The following is a 22,057-nucleotide window of genomic DNA, read 5'->3' as shown; positions in this document are numbered from 1 at the left end:
AAACATGCTTCCGTAGCAATATCAACATATATAGCACTGGGAGGTACCAGCAAAATATTGGTCAATGGCCAAATCAAGCTAACCTGATTCCTGATTTACTGTTGACATACCGTAAATTCAAGATCACATTCTGTCGATACTGGGCCATAGAATCATGGTTATTGTCATGCATTACTTCTTTTACATAAATGCTTACATGTCTGTAATGTGTCACATTGCACATTTTAGAGAACAATAGCTGCTACCCGTATACATAGATCGCTGTTGTGCAATTTTATTTTACTGGTAAACACGGTTTAATCAGATTCCTCTTTAGATCGCAGCAGCTGGGAGTATCACGTGATCAAAGCTCACGTGGCACTCATCTAATATTTCATGCCGAGATGAAAGTGTGTTACGTGATAAAGGTTGACGCGTCATCGCTAAATATTACCTGCAGAGCAGCAATACAAATACATATCAATGTTGACGGGGTTAATAACATGACAGGCAATGATGTACGAATCTTATCAATCAAAGGTTTATTTCCTAACAAGATACTTTAAGCTCACGTACAATACAAAATAAACAAATATAAAATAGTGGAAACGTCTGTCAAGTTCGTAAGTATAAAGAACGCCATGACAAGTAGAACAATTTGTTGCTGTTGAAAAATTGGTACATGATAATGTGTTCAGGAAGTCAGGATGATCTATGTCATTTTGTGATGCTTTTAGATACTTACAGTGCAAATCATGGTAAATTTTACATTCAAATAAGAAATGAAATTCATTTGTTTACAAAATTGTCTTTACAAATATTACAAAGTCATATCACAGTTATATATCACAGACTCATATTATTTATGAAAGTCACCCTTTTGACAATTGACATTATGATTTAACTGAACTTATCCATGTATTTCTGTGACAAGTGTAGAAAGCTGCGGCATGCTGTGAGGAGCGACGTTCACACGTGCGATTTTAAACAATATCTCTTAGAAGTGTCATGCCAATTGAAACAATGTGTCTATGTCTCCCGCTTAAAATGCGGTGTTGTTGTATGGGATCAACGAAAAGATTCGTGGTTGATAAAGGGATTAGCTAAGTAAATGTCGTTTCCATTTTTAATAATGGCATCTTGGCATTTCTTTCGACTTACATAATGAGTATTCATTCGTGTCAAGCTTTTAAAGACGGGGATATTTCATTAATTATGTGTCAAAGGGGCCTTATATATAATAGCTCCCTTGCGGGCATCATAAACCAAATAACCGTCTTGCACAATTACTCTGTGTCGAATTCAAGAATTCATTATACACACTACCGATTTAAATTTGCAAATTTCAAACTGTAAGATTTGAATATACTGTGTGCGGGGCGGTTTGTATATATATCTAGGTCTCCATGCGCGGCCCAGACAGGTTGAACTCGGTTTGGGCATCGTGCCAACAAGTCACCTGACAAGCTCTTTTTCCTGTCTGTCGGACAAAGAGAGGTGTGTTCGGGAACGTGAGTCGAGAGCTGACGTAATCACCATGGACAAGTAGTCAAAACAGCATCGCAGTGACACACATAACGTAGTCGCTATGAAACATGATGAACACCAACCAGTACGTTATTATGTTTTAGGAGGACTTCATATTGTGCATGAGCGAGTGCTTTTAACCTCACAACCTTTATAACTCTCCTTTCTTCAAGAAGTACTTAAAACTCTCTGCGAACATAGTTAGCGAAAAAGTCCCTATCGTAATGAATGCACATGATACGCAGCAGTCTAGACCAGTCAGGACAGAGCAACGCAGTGTGTGGAGTTTGCTTTATCACCATTATACAACATTAGGACACAACCTCGACATAAATCCCCAACCCGCCATGCTACAGCTGATCAGTGGGGAGCTTGGGGCGCCGACAAAAGCAGACAGTTTACAGCAGATGTCCAGCCTTTGTCCGAACGAACTTTGTTGTGTAATAAGGAACAACTAACAGTTAGTGCTAATTATGTAATTCATAATTACACTCTTGACTGTGGCTCTCATCATATATATTGTCATCAAACCACATTACCATATATACTGTGATTAAGCCGCTTCACCGTGTACATGGTTCGCAAATCACCACCACCACATATAATGTCATCGTTATGACACCACACTTTACGAGAGACTGACAATTTATGCATATTATTTCAAAAACACCTTGTCATTTTCAGGAAAATCCGCCACGAAATTAATATTGTTGTGTGGGATGGGTGGTGAAAAGAGTGAGCGTTTACATGGGGAGAGTGAGGAGCGTCACATAACACCGTTTGATGCTGATGTTGTTGTAGAGAATGTATTAAGTTGTTTCAGTTCAGTGTCCTGGGAGTGTGTGAATAATATGAATCATCGGATACGTGCATGGCAGGGCAGATGCTACAATACATTATGTAGTCTGTCATACACACCTTGAAACAAATGTATCCAAGAAAGCCCATGCAAGTCTAGATGTCCACACTTTCTGAAAATGAAGAATGTCTCAGGGCTCCTTTTCATTAGTTTTTTTTGTTATTATGAACTGTTTTGTTTTCTGTAAAATATGTTGATTTCAGAGACTAGTCGTTAGTCTAGACATTATCACACGGCTTGTTAATTACCATCAATAGCAGCACCACACTGAGAGGGAGGAACATGCTACGGAAATGGCAGTTTTAGTTCTTGTAGGACACTGGTCATCCTCCCAGTCCACGTGTCTAATACGTGATGTTACAGATTTGTTAATGGATCACACAAAGACATATAAAATGGCACAATGTCCGGCATCTGAACATCGGGCGTATAAGCTAAAGGGATTGCTACACAATCCTTCACCTCATCACCTGTGAAGGGTGAGGACTATTTTATGGATATACAACTTGTTTAGTTTGTATAAATCCGCCATAGCTGACCATTTGAACGCCAATCCAAACTACAACATCAGACGGAACACCCAAGCTCATCGAAAGAAACAAGACTGACTTCAAAACCCAAAAACTACTTGAAGTTGTCTATAGAAAGGATGTGGAAGTCGCGGTGGCTGAGCGGGCTAGGCGGCTGACTTTGTGTGCTGGCAATTAGGTGCCTGACTCTGAGGGTGCGGGTTCGAATCCCGGATGGGACTCAATCGAAAAAAGTACTAGAATTTGTACATTACTAAGAAAGTGAAATATCAAATATGGCACATTCTGCGAAGGATATTTCATCCCCAGGGCCTGTTCAATTAATTTCCATGTAACCCAGCCCAGTTACTGTACATCACAACTCCACTGGCTTCCCAACAGTATCATATCATATCAATGCAAACATCTATGTACACCACTCCCTACTGGCTTCCAGTCAACATGCCTTGCTTATACAACCATGTACATCTTCTGCTGGCTTCCAGTCAACATGCCTTGCTTATACAACCATGTACATCTTCTGCTGGCTTCCATCTACCTACATAGACCTTATCTATTACATAAACAACTCATTCTCGCCCCATCCCTCATATGTTCTCCAAACACCCCCAAATTACTTCCCATGTATCACTTGCTTGACAACGACATTAGAATCTACCCAACTTCTAGAATGCCAAAGACCTCAAGACATATGTTTAAGGTATGTGAAAGAAGACGCTTTGTGTGTAATCAAATTTATTAAATCTTGTCATCAGAAGTAGAGCAATACATACAACAGGTGTATAGCTAACAACCTAACAGTATTATTCGTTCCATAAGTTGAATTACAGACCTAGTCACCTTCTCAGTCACATTTCTAACTGTACAGATTCCACGAGGGAAGATATGGGTGTTCGCCAAACAAAGGAGGCAAATCATAGTTAACGCCCGCATAATGGCCTTATGTGTATATGAGAATAATATTGCCCTATATGTATATAAGAGTAATATGACCCTATGAGTATATGAATGTAATATGGCCTTATATGTATAGGAATAGTAGTAGTCAGCTCACAAGGCGCACATATCCAGGCGCATTGTCTGCTCACGGTTCTAAGTACGTGTCTATCCCCGGTCACAGTACACTATTGTACTGTCCGATACTTTTGAACTCCTGGTGATCATACAGCCATGCTGTCTGTTCGGCGCAACGAGCTTAACACTCACACATGCCAGCACTCCTCACAGGTACCCGTTTAACAGCTGGGTGAACTGAGGCAATCTGGATCTAAAAATCTTGTCCAAGGATACAAGTCGAATGTGCCCACCTCGGGACCCGAACCAGTGTGCCTTCACCTGTGTATAGGAGAGTAATATGGCCCTATATGTATATCAGGATAATATAGTCTCATACGTATATTAAGGTAATATGGCCTTATATTTATGTCAGGGTCTCATACGTATATTAAGGTAATATGGCCTTATATATATGTCAGGGTCTCATACGTATATCAAGGTAATATGGCCTTATATATATGTCAGGGTCTCATACGTATATCAAGGTAATATGGCCTTATATGTATGTCAGGGTCTCATACGTATATTAAGGTAATATGGCCTTATATGTATGTCAGGGTCTCATACGTATATTAAGGTAATATGGCCTTATATGTATGTCAGGGTCTCATACGTATATTAAGGTAATATGGCCTTATATATATGTCAGGGTCTCATACGTATATTAAGGAAATATGGCCTTATATGTATGTCAGGGTCTCATACGTATATTAAGGTAATATGGCCTTATATGTATGTCAGGGTCTCATACGTATATTATGGTAATATGGCCTTATATGTATGTCAGGGCAATATTGTCTTATATGTATGGGAGTTATATGGCCAGATACCCTTTTGGCTTGAAGAAGGCGTGCGCGATGGCGGACGTGACCAATGTCACGTGGTCTTGATACCAAGCTTGTATCAGATACCGCTTCTCTCCACTCCACCATTCAGAAAATTAGACTGGTTGAAATAGAATAACCTCACGTTACTAATAGCTTAATAGGTTTCACATGTTTTTTTCTGCAGTGTAATATTATTTCACCATCTATAGGACGAGCACACAGAAAATAGACAACGAACCACATTAGTGTTGAGAATCAAACCCTGGCAAACGAACGTTGAAGCCACAAGCCTACCCCGGCCGCCACCCACCAAACGTTAAAAATAGTGCCCCGCTCTGTAGTTCACCAGCATATACATTCAGCGTGTGATCAGGGGCAGTTTATTAGACAAGAAAGATTTATTGAGGGCAGCTTCTGTATTGTGCAGTGTGTACGCTTGCCCCTTCATCACATGACAAAGACAAACACGAATAGACAATGCCTTCAATGTCAAGGACAAACAGGATCTAGGATGCCAATGGAGAATACGACTGTCATCCATTTGTGGATATGTCTGAAAGCTGTCATTGTATGAACCTCACGTGTGTTTTGACACAGAGACAGCTCTTCTGAAGTGTCACTAATGTCCCTGGAACACTGAATCACAAGGTGTTGTGATAACCACATATCACGTGAGACGTCAGAGCGAAGTCCAAGGCAGTTGTTGTGCAATACATGATGGTCAACAAACATCTGTAACATCACATATTATGTGTGACAGGTGGATATGTTTGATACATACAGTTTCAATTTGACGAGAAGATACTATTATGAGTATCTTTGCCAGCATTCTGGACGGCCATCTATCAGTGAGGATGGCTACTGGCTGGTGTCCCCGTCGTGGTGTGTGCACGACCTACATACGATAAGCCCCCGAGACACTGTCTGACCCTGTACAATAAGTAAGGCAGTATATGTCACTGGAAGAAACAAACATCTCTGTAGATACTTCAGATTTCTAAGCTTATCCAGTTCTTATAACTGTGATCACAATAATAAACTCGTGTTGTTATTTTGACATTTACACGCAATATCACTTCATCATGATCACATGAATAAACGCATGTTATAACTGTGATATTTATAAGCAAAAACACTTGATCCTGACCACAAGCATACAATGATTACACGATGCCATTTAGAAAGTGAACAAATGCAACATATGTCATATCTGGGATTTCACTTTCTTAGTAAAGTACAGATTCTAGTACTTATTTTTTGGTTGAGTCCCATCCGGGATTCGAACTCGCACCCTCAGAGTCAGGCACCTAATCGCTTTGGTTGACCTGTTACCATGTAATTTACGTCACACTTTGGTGAACCTGTTAGCCTGTGATTTACGTCACACTTTGGTTAACCTGTTAGCCTGTAATTTACGTCACACGTTGGTTGACATGTTACCCTGTATTTAATGTCACACGTCGTTTCACCTGTTAGCCTGTGATTTACGTCACAAGTCGGTTGACCTGTTACGCTGTAACTTATGTTACAAGTCGGTTGACCTGTTACCCTGTTATTTATGTCACACATCGGTTAACCTGTTACCCTGTAATTTACGTCACACGTTGGTTGACCTGTTATCCGGTATTTAATGTCACACGTCGGTTGACCTGTTACCCTGTAATTTACGTCACACTTCGGTTGACCCGTCAGCCTGTGATTTACGTCATACTTCGGCTGACCAGTTTTAGATTGTAAAGTACATAACAATTGGGTTATCTCATGCTAGCATGTGAGTTACGTCATACTTCGGTTGACCTGTTACTCTGCAATTTACGTCACACTTCGGTTGACCTGTTACCTTGTATTTAACGTCACACGTCGTTTGACCTGTTTCCCTGTAGTTTACATCACGCGTCGGTTGACTTGTTACTCTGCAATTTACGTCACACTTCGGTTGACCTGTTACCTTGTATTTAACGTCACAAGTCGTTTGACCTGTCACCCTGTGACTTACGTAACAAGTCGGTTGACCTGTTAGCCCGTGATTTACGTCACACTTCGGTTGACCTGTTACCCTGTTATTTATGTCACACATCGGTTAACCTGTTACCCTGTTATTTACGTCACACGTTGGTTGACATGTTACCCTGTATTTGATGTCACACGTCGGTTGACCTGTTACCCTGTGATTTACGTCATACTTCGGCTGACCAGTTTTAAATTGTAAGGTACAAAACAACTGGGATATCTCATGCTAGCATGTGAGTTACGTCATACTTCGGATGACCTGTTACCCTGTAATTTACGTCACACGTTGGTTGACATGTTACCCTGTATTTAATGTCACACGTCGTTTGACCTGTTACCCTGTAATGTACGTCACACGTTGGTTGACATGTTACCCTGTATTTAATGTCACACGTCCTTTGACCTGTTACCCTGTGATTTACGTCACACGTCGGTTGACCTGTTACCCTGTAATTTACGTCACATTTCGGTTGACCTGTCATCCTGTGATTTACGTTACTCTATGGTTGCCTAATGGAGCGGTACTGCCCCAACGAAATGGTTGAGTGAGTTTAGGTTTACGCCGCAGTATTCCAGATATATGGTGGCGATCTGTAAATAATCGAGCCTGGACCAGACAATCCAGTCACCAAAAGCATGAACATCGGTATGCGCAACTGGGAATCGATGACGTGTTCTACACCGGATCTTCACGGATCAACAGCGTACTGAGCTGAAGTTCAGGTGTTTTGTGTGTACATGGCCCTTTTAACTTCCACTACCTACCTGACTACAAACGGCCTGCATTAGAAATGGTCATTTATTGAAGGAAACTGTCAATCCTACCCCTATCAAAATAAAATGTGGGGTATATATCTAGCCAATAGTCGAGTATTAATTACTGCAATTCACGACATGAGTGCAGGAGGTTGTCTTCAAATCCCTGATTTTGTCAATTGCAAAATGAAGAGTGGACATGACACTTGTAATGCAACAGCTACAGCTGGAGACTGGAGAATGATCGTTACAAAATGTTCAGAGCCTGGTGAGTCGGAACCTAGGGCTGCTAGGGGAGGGTTCCCTTTCCCAACTGCCGATTGCTTAATGTCTTAACATGTATCTGTCTGCGCCGAATAGTTGTGTGTTCTGACTAAGAGACCCGTGATCATCCGCGTTAGAATATTGATCTTCAGCAACCCATGCCTGCCGCAAGAGACGACTAAGGTGATGAGGTGGTCAGGTTTCAAATTGCACAGATCGATGCTCATGCTGTTGATCACTGGATTGTCTGGCCGAGACTCGATTATTTACAGATCGCTGGACCATCTAACTGGAATATGCTGAGTGCGGCGTAATACTAAACGAAGCAGTGTTGAGTAACCAGCTGATGGAAGCGACGTACAATGACTGTTGAAAATATTTCAGTTGATTGGTGTTAAACACCGCACCTAGCAATATGTCAGCAGCATTTTCCATGAAGTAGAATAGATATATCCAGTTTGAGTAATAACAGCACGAAACCTCTTTGGGCATAGCACCCCGTGACTTACAGCAAACTGACGAGCAAATGAAACATCCCCTGGTACAATTTGATTTCTTACCAGAACAGAGTGTTGTAATTTGATAAGCAATGACATAGGCACATGTTCAGTACAAACATTTCAGCTTTAACAGAGACCTTGACTTATTAAACACATGTTGGTCGACATGGGGTCAAAATAGTGATTTCACTGTCTGAAGGTTCAAGCGTGAAACACACCAATCTGTGATCTGAAGTCGCTAATTAGGAGATAAACATACTGTGTTTGAAAATCAGAGGTGTATAACGAAATTATAATAGCTCTAAATAACAAAATTTAGAGCTATTATAATTTCGTTATACACCTCTGATTTCCCAACACAATACGTTTATCTTCATTCTACCATAACTGTGTTATTCAGATTTTAAACAAATACTTAAAGTGTGGGAAAATCAGAGGAATATAACGTGATTATATACCTCTGAATGACTTTGATTAACCATTCACAATCCAGTATTTACTGAAGTCATGGTAGAATAGCGAGTATGTCCACCTCTGGCTTGAATACACGTAAACATGCGTCTTCTCATTGAAGTGGCGAGGCGTCTGATAACGTCAGCTGGTACACGCCTCCATACAAGTGCTTGAGACATTTATTGAACTGTGACTGGTGAGTTCTGTCCCCGTCGAATCTGCTGCCGATCGACGTGATTCCACAAGTGCTCGATGGGCGACATGTAAGGAGAGCGTGCAGGCCATGGAAGGAAGTTAACGTTGTTGATGTGAAAGAAGTTTGTCCTGTTGGAACCATATCCCCTGTCGTTGTTGAAGGAATGGCAGAACTGCCGGTCGAAGAAGCTGGCCAGTGTATCGCTGGCAGATCATGTTACCGTTGATGACCACTAATTCTGTCTTTTAGTCACCGCAAATTCCGCACCATACCATAATGCCAACGTCTAACTTTTGTCGCCCTTTGCACCCTCAGATGACGATATGTCTGTCAGTCACCAGCGTTCCTCGGTACGGTCGGTAAGCCCTGATACCATGGGCACGTAGTCTTCTTGCTACCGTCCGTCGACTGACTGGGGACCGAGAGCCGTTACCGCTGATGACGTCACCGTTAGGAAACGGTTTTTCAGTTGCATTAGCCTCAGGTGGCGATCTTCCTGCGCAGTTGTCATCCTTGGCCTGCCTGTCCTGGGTCTGTCTGAGGTCTGGCCAGTCTGTTGATAACGCCAACGAAGGTTCCTGACGATAACGACAGAACAGTGGAACGTTCTTGCAACGTCATCCGCAGTGGCGCCCATTTGCAGCATTCTGATGGCCCTCTCTCGCTCTTCTGGACTTAACCTTGGCATTGTTAAGTGTTTTTTCTGTTGAAGTGCGATCTGCTCGGCACTGTGGGGTGGTTTTATACCGTGCATGCGCGTAGCTTGTACTCTTACATGCAAGGTACATGTGCATTTTGTTGTTTTTGATCCAAAGTGTTAAAGGGGTGCGTTTGGGTGCTGTTGTTTGTGGTAATCAAACTCATGTTTGAGACAATAACGATGGAACAATTTGCATTTGATAATGATTTTATATGTTAATATTATGATACATTTTGCAACAGAAAGTTTCTTTTGTCCGTCATTTGCTTGCATAAATATACAGTATTAAATTTTAACTGTAGGCAGTAGGTTGTACAAAAATACAACCGGACAAAGCAAAAGTATATCCATGATTCGATGTGTCCAGAAATAAAATCAACAAGACATTTACTACTTCTCTGCTTTTGGCACTAGTATCTTGCTTGCAACGTTTTTGTCCAGTCTAGTTTTCAAGTATTCCATTTCCATGTTTTGCCCGGTAGTTTAGTAACTTACACAGAACTGGCTTGTTGCCAAATATATGTCTAGCATGTATATACATGACTCTGGGTTCATGTTCATCACTCGTATATATCCTATATAGCCGTTTGTTAGCATTCACCTGACGAAAGGGCAAGGAAGTCCATCCACTTCGGGTCAAAACAGATGCAAAGCAACAAACTTTTGTCACTCCTGCGGAGGAAATCAAGAACCACACTGAGTAGAACTTGACCTTTCCCGCAACGAAGTCAGAACCAGAACTTGAACATTTAAGCGAAATCTAGCAGAGGTTGAACTATCCATTTCTTGTCTAGTATCTGTGAATGCCTGCCTGGAAACACTGACTGCCTAAAACTAACCCTGTGAGTCAGTAAATAATGACTGCTCGTCTAGATACGTCCAGTGTCTCCTGAGCCACACCTTATCAATAGGTAATGCGAAATAAACATCATGTCCGTAAATACATCATGTCCTTAAATACATTTTATTTACTTTCAAGACATTTCAACCTTTAGAAAAGCTGTCCAGAGAAAAGCATATCAAGTCAAATTTGCCTTTGAAGATCAAATTACCTAGATACCATCTGGCGAGGTACTGTGACACATCAGTTCGTAATTCGTTGTTTCAGATTGTTTCTTTTTCAGCTCGAATTTCGCGTTCTTTTATCCCAAGCTCACTCTCCACTTTTTTATTTTCTCTCAATATGAGGCTGTGGAAAGTTTTGTGTTCGGTATGTTGTTACGGAGTACAATATCGGGCAAAGTAAGGCTATCCAACACCCAACGTCGTGTTTCATCATATTTCACTAAAACTAGAAATATCTATATGTTCCTACTTCGGAGAGAAAAAGGAGGGAAAACGGACAGCAAATGAATAGTAGAGTTGTGTTTTTATTTCATTTTTAAAAGGCATTAATTACAACGTCAGTGACACTGACTTTGGGGTGGAATATACTTATCGCTCAGCTCGGAGTGTTCTACCCGAGACAGGTGCCCGTGATCTCATAATCAGATACATGGTGTACTGACGCAGCTGTACGTGTACATATGTGTACATTTCTAGCCCCACATGTGATCGTGTGTCCAATAGTGTGTTCAGCTGCAGGGGAGACTACTCTAACTGTGACTGCACAGGGTCGTTCTCACCACGGTAGGTCACAATGTTTTTTTCGTTGGACTGCACGCGCACTTCGTAGAGGAGATCGGCGGGGATCCTTCTGTTCAGTTGATTCCAGATGAACAGCACGATGTTCTCCGTGGTCCTGCAATAAAACCAACACACAATCTTCTACATTGCATGTAACAATAAAGTTCATGGTAAATGGGTATCAGTCACTTGTGAAAAGTTCAGACCATTCAAAATGTTAGTGCGCATGACTTTCAGAAAGCAGTCAGCTGCAATACAATTATGTTCTGTTTGGGAAAGCACAGCACTGTCGCTGGTTCCACAATGAAAGTCTGACAGCTGGCTGATATCAAGCTGTGAGTTTGACATTGACTTTGTGTGCTGGAGACAAGCTTCCTCTCTTTGAGAGTGTGCATCCAAATCCCGCATGAAACTTGCACGGAAGAGTACCAGAAATTGTTCATTACTGAGAAACTATTAACACTGTAAACTCACGTACTGGATCAGTATAAATTGATAATGTCTGAAAGTATGAAAGCTAGTAACGTATATGGCATCAGTATAATAGTCATGAAATCCTGAAATAATAGAAACATACGTTTTTTAGATAAGTTGAGGGTAATCAATACATGCACATCTCCGTACCAGTCATGATGACAGTGAAATAAATGATTAGGCGCGTTTACCTTAAATAGTTGATTTTAGTATTTGCAGATATAACAAAAATAATTAATGTAAATAGCATTTGTAAGGCATTCCAATACTTAGGCACGGTATAGTTCACGACTTGTACTACAGGTACAATGAAGGCAGGTCAGTTACCTACTCGTCAGAGATCACTGTACGAAACAGAGCCGTGCTGGTTGTATAGCAAAGATCAGGGAAGGAAACTCACGAGACTGTATCCCGGAAGTGAGGGACGTCCATGTTGATGTTCTTGTGGTCAAACACATCCATGATACATTCCTGAAATCATATAACCTGAATCCTATTTCGGTGGATAAGAGAACTGGGGGTGATCAAGGACTTTATTACGCTTGTGAGCATGCACCTTCATGCATTTACAGACACATTTACATGTGCCCTTCAGGGAAGCAACTAGATGGAAACACATTTACCAAGGCACAAACGCACACATTTACAAACACGACACATTACAACTCTACGCATACACAGACTGACATATGTAGAGATATATAAAGATACGTACAAGAAGACACAAACATGAACAGAAACACGCAACCACTTGAGCATATGTATGCTTACAGTCATAAGGTCTTTTAGTATGGCAAGATTGAATACCATTCCAGTGACGGGATGAACCTGAAACATACTTCAGGATACTGACATTGAAGACTTGGGGACTTGAACATTGGGGATATGGATATTGCAGACTTGGGGACATGGATATTGAAGACTTGAGGGCATAGACATGGAAGACTTGGGACATGGACATAGAAGATTTGTGAATATGGATATTGAAGATTTGTGGACATAGACATGGAAGACTTGGGACATGGACATTGAAGATTTGTGAATATGGATATTGAAGATTTGTGGACATAGACATGGAAGACTTGGGACATGGACATTGAAGATTTGTGAATATGGATATTGAAGACTTTGGGACAGGGACAATGAAGACTTGGGGACATAGACATTGAAGACTTGAGGAAATGATCTTTCAAGACTTTGGGACATGGACATTGAAGACTTGAGAATATGGACCTTGAAGAGTTGGTGATACGGATTTGAAAGATTTGTGGATGAGGACATTGAAGATGTTACCACGAAGACGTTGATATTGCGTATGGCGTTGAGGTAAAGGTACTGTTCACGATTTCTAGATGCCGGAGAAGAACTATTGCACACGTGCAAGATTCAAAACGACGCAAAAAGGAAAGTTTTTTTTCTACTCACTGGCCCACGCAGCGTCACACGAACTGTAAAACATGAAGAACGAAGAGCCGTGACCATTGATATCACGCAACACATTGTTAACACGCATTGTAAACACAACGTGGTACTTATATGGATAAACCATTGCTACTGCCCGATTCAACACCAAGACTTAGTTTACATCCCGATAAACCAATTTGTCACTCTGAGGGCCTACAAATCAATGAGAAAGAGATACCAAGAAATATACCACTAGTTGTTACGCATGTAACAAGCTAACTATGCACAAAGGTGGAAGCTAAACTAATGTTCATATATTTTGTCTCACCTTTCAATCAACTAGACGTCAAGTCCCCGTATAATCAACTACAAGTCAAGTCCCCGTATAATCAACTAGACGTCAAGTCCCCGTATAATCAACTACAAGTCAAGTCCCCGTATATCTAGACGTCAAGTCCCCGTACAATCAACTAGACGTCAAGTCCCTGTATAATCAACTAGACGTCAAGTCCCCGTATAATCAACTAGACGTCAAGTCCCCGTATAATCAACTAGACGTCAAGTCCCTGTATAATCAACTACAAGTCAAGTCCCCGTATAATCAACTAGATGTCAAGTCAACGTATAATCAACTAGACGTCAAGTCCCCGTATAATCAACTAGACGTCAAGTCCCCGTATAATCAACTACAAGTCAAGTCCCCGTATAATCAACTAGACGTCAAGTCCCCGTACAATCAACTAGACGTCAAGTCCCCGTACAATCAACTAGACGTCAAGTCCCCGTATAATCAACTAGACGTCAAGTCCCCGTATATCTAGACGTCAAGTCCCCGTATAATCAACTAGACGTCAAGTCCCTGTACAATCAACTAGACGTCAAGTCCCCGTATAATCAACTAGACGTCAAGTCCCCGTATAATCAACTAGACGTCAAGGTATAATCAACTAGACGTCAAGTCCCCGTATAATCAACTAGACGTCAAGTCCCCGTATAATCAACTAGACGTCAAGTCCCCGTATAATCAACTACAAGTCAAGTCCCCGTATAATCAACTACAAGTCAAGTCCCCGTATAATCAACTAGACGTCAAGTCCCCGTATAATCAACTAAAAGCCAAATCATCATCATGAAGGAAACCTTTATATAGCGCGAATTCCGATTCGAAATTACTGCTCAGTAACGATCTCCGAACAACTCAAGAAAGTAAAATTAGGCACTGTATGTTTTCTTGAAAAGGCATGTCTTAAGTTTGGATTTGAATCTTCAGGTTGATTATTTTCCTTAGCTCCAGTGGGAGCTGATTCCAGAGAGTGGGTCCTGTCACCTGAAATGATAGATCACCAAACCCGGTGCAGGACTTAAAGCGTGGGACAATAAAGAAGACCAGGATTTTCAGACCGGAGATTTCGGTGGGTCTGTCTAGTAGCAAACTTGTGTACACGTTGGAGCTTTCCTTATTAAGGATTGAGGCAGACTATAGAGAAGACAGTTGCAGTTATCCATCCAAGATGAAATATACGCATGAATCTAAGAACAGGCTGTCTCCTCATCAAGGTAGCGTCGGATTTGCGACAGGTGGTAGGATGGCTTGTTGGAAACTGACTTAATATGAGCATCCAGAGATATGTGGAAGTCAAAGATGACACCAAGGTTTTTAGCTTCAAGACTTGATATGGCCATCAATGTTGAGGTCTGGTAGAGGACGATGTTCAAATCCCTTCTAACCAATTAAACGTGAAATCCCCTTAAAACCAACTAAACGTAAAATTGACTTATTAATAAACGACAAACACCATTATAATTAACTAAACGACAAACACCATTATAATTAACTAAACGTGAAATCCCCTTATAATTAACTAAACGACAAATACCATTACAATTAACTGAACGACAAACACCATTATAAGCAACTAAACATCAAATCCCCTTATAATTAACTAAACGACAAACACCATTATAATTAACTAAACGCCAAATCCCGTATACCCAATTAAACGTCAAATCCCCTTGCAATCAACTAAACGTCAAATCCCCTTAAAACCAACGTTAATTTTAGCGTTATGGGAAATGTTAAAGACACTGATAAATAATGAAGTTAAACTTTAAAAGGAAGAAGCTGTTATAAATATCTTATAAATGTTCATTGTCAGTAGATAATTCTGATGGGATCTATACAGTTCTAGTTGAATACTTATGACTTGGAGAGAGCTACCCTTCAACAGCCTGTCACACGTGCCTTCAAGGGAAACACTTTTTTTCTGTTTATCATGCGCCATCTAGCCAGCAGCGAATCATGAAACGCAGCAGAACGAAACACTCTTTTCCGCGAAGAGGTCGTATTTGTTCTATCAAACACGGTGTCCGAGAACATCAATTCTTTACGGACTTTTCAGAAAACGAGGTTTTGCTATAACCGGTATGTGTTTTTTTTCATCCCCCCATATCTTACCTTTGTAGTTGTGACCATGACCGTTTACCGTGCTGCACTTTCCAAACATATTCGCATTTTCCTCCTCTGTCAGGTCTTTCCTTTGGAAGAAATGTTATCCACAATACTGATTTGAATGCTTTGATGAATAGTTATTCCTTATTGATGCACACAGGCTAGTTCCCAGTGAAAGAAGGGTCGAGATGAACGAATCATGAGTAGTGTGTGTATGAGGGTGTAGGGCAACAAAGGTAATTGTTGGCTTGTACAAGCGTAACAGCAAAGACCTTGGTTCGAATCTCCTTGTGACGCGAAGGGGTGAACACAGTCACGTGGTGATGTTACTAAACATATTATATGCAAATATCCACCCAATGTCAATCACAGAAGTCAAATTATCCACCCACGTTTGTTACACACAACGTGATTGTAAGACCCACGCCCTTCTTTCATTGTGTACTATTCCCAGAGACCTCAACAGACGCATCAACACTTACGAAAACAGCCTGTGTCCGGCGCTGAATATTTCCGATCTGCTGACGTAAGCAATTTTGCCTTTGGTCGGTTCCATTGTTGAGGCTTTCTGCAAGAAACGAGTAGACTAGTCTTTGTCATATGTATGCTCATTATAAAGTGGGCGATAAAACAGTTTAGTTCCTTGGCCAGCAACTGCTTCCAAAACACTGTATTTTAAAGGCCAAAACACTACAGTGTTACCGTTGTTTCAGATTTAGCCACTATCAACCATGGACGAAATGTAGACTACAACCACGAGGTTTTGCAAACATCAACAACATTCTCAACACACATCTTTTTCTCTAATAGGTCACAGTTCATTGCATGTGGAATAACCTAGGAAGTCTGCCTTACTGTCTGCCTTATTGACTGAACTGCCTTAACAACTACTGAAATCTTTACGTTTTACCAAATGACCCCGTGAAGGTCCCGGGGTAGAATAGGCCTTCAGCAACCCATGCTTGCCATAAAAATCGACCATGCTTGTCGTAAGAGGCGACTAACGGGATCAGGTGGTCAGGGTCACTGACTTGGTTGACACGTGTCATCGGTTCCCAATTGCGCAGAACGATGCTCATGTTGTTGATTACTGGATTGTCTGGTCCAGACTCGATTATTTACAAACCGCCGCCATATAGCTGGAATATTGCTGAGAGCGGCGTAAAACTAAACTCACTCACACGTTTTACCAACAGACTAACCTTCAGTATGGCAGTTATTCACATAGTAGCATGACAATGTTCCAAACAGGTTAAAGAATGTTATGACTTTTAAAGTAATTGTATAAAAAAACAACACGGTGGTACATATTTTAACCTAAGCAGAAAAAGAAAACATTCGCCAAAACGTAGCATCTGTACGAAATCGTGCATTTTCCAAAACTTGATATTGGTCTAATGCAAGTACAGGAATGTGGCATAAATACCGAAGAGAAAGCATGCAGTAAGCAAAGAACCACCATGATTATGCCAAACCTATGCAAACCGTAACGAGAAAGGGCGGTCGGTGTGGCCAATATGAAGGCTTCACGTTAGCTGGTAAGAAACTTCAAATGCAGGCCACCAGGCCAACATCACCGCATTGATAAACAGCTGCTGGTAAATAGAACTACTTAAGATCGGGAAGAACAAGAGTCACGACACCGGCCGATTTCGGACCGATGGCAGATCCACCTCTGGAACAGATTCGTGACCTCAGCGGCGGTGACAGGACTAGGACACGCCATCAGCAGACGAGGAGTCCTTGGACAACTTGGTTATAGCTGTAATACGAACCTACCGCCTTTTCAGTGGAATGACTTCTGAGTCTTTTCTGCTGATGTGACATTTATCCATGGTTGTTGAATGAACTCTGACCTGTGTCATTTGTTTAATTTTGACCCCTTGACTCACTCATTAATGACTTGCGGTAAATGCAAGAACAGCATTACAATGAATTTTCAGTCAAGTGATTGGAAATTAATTTCTGTTCTATTTGTAAAATAATTAGCATAAATCCCATATGCTTCCGGTAATTTATATATACTCCTGGAATAATGCTGCTCTGCATTTTTTGAGGTTATGCCGTTTTAATGTGAAAATGCATTTTAATGCTTTTGTGGTGTTCTGATTAATCATTGGTTAACCCTTGACTGGATAACATCGAAATCTGTATGTTTTGATACTAGGCATCGTGACAAGTCCTTGAGGAGATGTGGTGTCACAAGTCATTTGACAAATGCTCTATCGTGCGTGTTCACCATTGGTGTTGATGGAGGCTTGACAACGGCGACGCATAGACGACACTAAGCGATTGAAGAAAACCTGGGAAATGTTCCGTGTCTGAACCAACGCTTGTCCCAATTTAGCTGTCGCCTAGCAGCGATGGAGCGATAACACAGGAAGATGGATCGATAACACAGGATTCAAGATGGAGTGATGCCACAGGAAGATGGCGCGATACCACTGGAAGATGGCGCGATAAAACAAGACGGGGAAAGGACGAGACAAGGAGGACATAAGACGACAGAAGTCATGTATAACATACCATTTTGAGTGAGTGTAGCAATATCCCAGGAAGATCATGGCGGGGACATAAGAAATGGGTTCACACATTGTAACCATGAGGGGATTCGAACCATACAATTTTGAAACAGCATAATATAGTGTTAGTTTTCCCGTAAGTGAAGCAAAATATGAATTCGGGTAAATGGCATTGCTCACTGTCACAAAGAATAATTATGCTATATTTCTCAAATTATTTACTCATAACCTTTAACACTTCCTACTTACCTGGTGGCGTACAGTACATTCTAATAGCACACCGGTAATAATGAGAAGACGTACAGTATACCCAGACAGCCGGACAACGAGAAGTCTGTGTTACATCCGGTTCAATTCTCAGAACATTTCTAGGGCTCTACAGGACGACCTCAGCATGCGGTGGCTAGAGTTTGGTTGTAATATTCAATACTCACGTACCTTCTGGTCTCCGTCGTCAAGACGTGCGGCGGCACTGGAAGTGTTACCGCAGTTCCAGCGCTAAATATAACTAATCCCCCTGCTTAACTATTCGCAGCTATGTCCTTGTCATTTCATTGGTTGTCCACGTCATTCACATTTTGTATACATTCCCATCAATTAAAAAAATACCGGACTTCTGTGACCTGATTGGCTGATAGGAACGTGCTGCTACAGTTGTTTGTGATGATTATATATACCCAATGTTTGGAGTGAAAAGCAGTGGTGTTTCAATTTATACGAAATGACGAAAATGTATGCGTAAAACGCGTGCACACTGTGTATACCCACAGACCTTAGTCATTACTGTAAACTGATCACGATACGAACATTCAACGTAACTACAGATACAAACAGATATGTTTACGCATACATCTATGAAACAGCTTACATTTGTTCAACACATCTACATACTCTCATGTACGTTTAACCTGTAGCATACACTTAAACTTGTTCCAATTCGATCGCCACCTTTCAAGTACGAGTGCTTCTGTCACGGTAGTGTTGCTTTCTTGCAGCCCAACGGCTGAATAGGTAGCATTTACTTTGATTTGCGTGTAATATATTCTAATATCAGCGATATAGTAATAAGCTGAAATAATAATAAGAACCACTGTCACTGCGGTAACATCCCCCCACTCCCCCCCCAATTATCAAATCAAACGCAAGTAATGAAAGTGAACGTCGTGATTTAAGATGAGGTTAAATGCCAAGATAAATGTTAAATGTAATAAAGAAATTGCTTGCTGATAAACATTCAAGGGGAGTTTTGAAAGTCCATGAAGAAAGTCCAGTGAATTGTTCTTGAGATATCTCGCTGACAACCTCTTCAAGCAGGGTAACATGCTGAAATCTTCAATGGGTCGCCATCACCTCTGAACATTATGTGAAGGTCGCCATAATCGACTGAACCCTGCGCCTTCCCAAGATGAAACCTGGTGTCAAATATGAAGCAAGTCCAGTGAATTGTTCTTCAGATATCTTGCTGACAATCTTAATATGCAGGTTAACATGCTGAAATCTTCGAAGTGTCGCCGTTATCTTAAAAGGCCCTGCGCCTTACCTACCTAAATATTGGTGTCGTATATGAAGAAACTCCAGTGACCGGTTCTTGAGAAATCTCGCTGACAATGGTAAAACATATAAGTCTCCTTGTGACGTTGAAATGAAGGTCAAGGTCACCAAATCTGATTAGGATCTTTCATATACTGTGATGAACCTAGGTACCAAATATGAAAAGAATTATAGTCAACGGTTCTTGAGATATTCCAATTCGTACGTAACTAAGGACGGAGCTTATTACTATATCCAGAGACCATATAATATTGTATGGTCTCGCTATGTCTCCCGCTTCACTTGAATGTTTGCTGTCAAGTTGCTCCACAGAAACAGTGAGTTTAGTTTTACGCCGCACTCAGCAATATTCCCGCTATATGGCGGCGGTCTGTAAATAATCGAGTCTGGACCAGACAATCCAGTGATCAACAACATGAGCATCGATCTGCACAATTGGGAACCGATGACATGTGTCAACCAAGTCGGCAAGCCTGACCACCCGATCCCGTTAGTCGCCTCTTACGACAAGCACTGTCGCCTTTTATGGCAAGCATGGGTTGCTGGATGTCTATTCTACCCCGGGACCTTCACGGGTCCCACAGAAACAGTCCAGCTTTAGAAAAAGCTGTCACGGAAACGTCCAGCACTCATGAAGTGTTGGGTGTCAGTGCTCCTCTGGGGTTGTAAAGTGATATCAAGTCATTGGTGTATACTGGAGCCAGATGGTTGACAGGGCTGAACACAAAGATAAGAATGATTTTGTATCTGACTGGGATCCAGTGGGAAATCTGAAATACCGGACTGTTGTGTTCTGCGTGTTTTGTCCCAGTAATAAGGAGAAACATAGTTCTGGAATTTTCTAGTGCTTTCGCTGATGATCCGTAAAATACCATAAGCGTGATGTCACACAAGCATGAGCGCGTGGACCGAAGCCTGCATGGACGCGCTAAAATATTGGTCATTAAAAATCCAAAGAGCGACATCTAAAAGTGTAGACAAATACAAACCCAGACATGTGGTTACTTCTCCTGAACTTAGCAGTATCTGTTTGAACTGCCTGTATTTCCACCATTTTTAAATTAAATCCCGCGCTATTCTATAATTGTAAAAATAACCCCGTGGCTTCATGTACACACTATATATATATCTATGTAAAAATGCAAGTATTAGCTCAGAAACATCGTGTGAAAATAATAAAGAAGTTGCATATCCATAACAAGTGTCTACTATTACCCTACCAGCTTCTAGATGCCTATCAAACATCTGATCCGCCATCTACAAGGAGATGAAGCAGTACGACTCTTCAACACCGATTCTTCCAACAACTGTAAGTGTGTGAAGACGAAGAGCAACCTCACATTCTTACCGAGATGCAGAGACCACAACACTGATCCAAATGGACTGAAGCTCAAATCTCAGGGTTCCCCACCATCTCCTGCCATCAGTATCATCCTATACCAAGCAAGCATACGTATCCTCGAACATTAAGTCCAGCACCTCGGATGCAAGAAAGCTTTCCTCGAAAATGACTTGCTGAAAACCACCTCCAAACTTGAAGCCACCCTTGACACCAGCCTCTTTGAGAAAGTCTCCACCCACACTAAGACCAACAACCGTTTCCTTGATTAAAAAACAAAAAGCGACAGATGTCAAAATTAAAAATCCTCAAACTGGACAATTCCGAGAAGCAACTGTCTGAACTCCAGCAGTAAGCCCTTGAGTGATGCTCAAAGCTCCCTGCTATCCAAAGGATCCAATCCATCCCATCCATGACACCAGCCAAGCCCAATGTGTTCATCATGAGCACTGGAAGCGGACAACTGAACAACTACATAATTATTCAATACCAATCACCTAACCTCCGATAACTATTTAAAGAACTACATCATTTTCACAAATTTGTAAAATAAACAGCTACATAAGGCCTACAAAGTTGGCATCTAGTTCTCTTCTCTACAACTATTCTTTCATTTTCTTATCAACTGTTTGTTGGTTGACTCATGTCTTCCTCTGTTTAATTGTATTTGTAACAAGCAGCACCCTCATGCCACTTCCACTGGCAATTTCTCCTTTTGACTCTTCTTTGTTACAGACAGCAACCCACGATAATTATTAAGTTATGTTATCGTTAATCTCTGACCAACTCTCCCATAAGATAGGCTTGTGGGAAGGCTTAATAATATACATGAATAAAGCTTGGGCGTGAACAGAACGGAGAATATCACACTGAAATGAAATACGTTTGCATCATTCATAATTCTACTAAAAAAATGATTTGAACATCAAAGGCGGTTCACACAAAGGCTGGCCGAGACATTTGAATATGGCTGACTCACCACACAATGTAAATGAAAAGACTTCGCAGACACTATCTGTCACTGAATGATTACTT

General features: G+C 41.2%; 2 protein-coding genes across 4 annotated transcripts in view; one reads left to right on the top strand and one right to left on the bottom strand.

The window, feature by feature from the left end:
- The window catches only part of LOC137277340 (junction-mediating and -regulatory protein-like), a 315,191-nt gene that overhangs the window by 287,582 nt on the left and 5,552 nt on the right, over positions 1 to 22,057 (top strand). The window lies entirely within an intron of this gene.
- On the bottom strand, positions 11,008 to 18,637 carry LOC137279161 (6-pyruvoyl tetrahydrobiopterin synthase-like). 3 transcript variants are annotated; one of them, XM_067811642.1, is made up of 7 exons: positions 18,571 to 18,637; positions 16,093 to 16,178; positions 15,617 to 15,696; positions 13,183 to 13,205; positions 12,529 to 12,585; positions 12,158 to 12,228; positions 11,008 to 11,398 (listed from the first exon to the last, which is right to left on the bottom strand). In XM_067811642.1, the coding sequence occupies exons 2-7, from the start codon at positions 16,164 to 16,166 to the stop codon at positions 11,248 to 11,250; spliced, it is 456 nt and encodes a 151-aa protein (XP_067667743.1). In that variant the 5' UTR covers positions 16,167 to 16,178; positions 18,571 to 18,637; the 3' UTR covers positions 11,008 to 11,247. The 3 variants fall into 3 exon arrangements, with proteins under 3 accessions (XP_067667743.1, XP_067667744.1, XP_067667745.1); XM_067811643.1 differs by having other exon boundaries at positions 11,188 to 11,398; positions 18,567 to 18,592; XM_067811644.1 differs by lacking the exon at positions 12,529 to 12,585 and having other exon boundaries at positions 11,188 to 11,398.

Source organism: Haliotis asinina, chromosome 3, assembly GCF_037392515.1.
Source record: "Haliotis asinina isolate JCU_RB_2024 chromosome 3, JCU_Hal_asi_v2, whole genome shotgun sequence".
In the NCBI taxonomy this organism is placed as follows: domain Eukaryota; kingdom Metazoa; phylum Mollusca; class Gastropoda; order Lepetellida; family Haliotidae; genus Haliotis; species Haliotis asinina.
The sequence above is the reverse complement of the archived record's forward strand: the minus strand, read 5'-3'. Positions and strand labels throughout refer to the sequence as shown.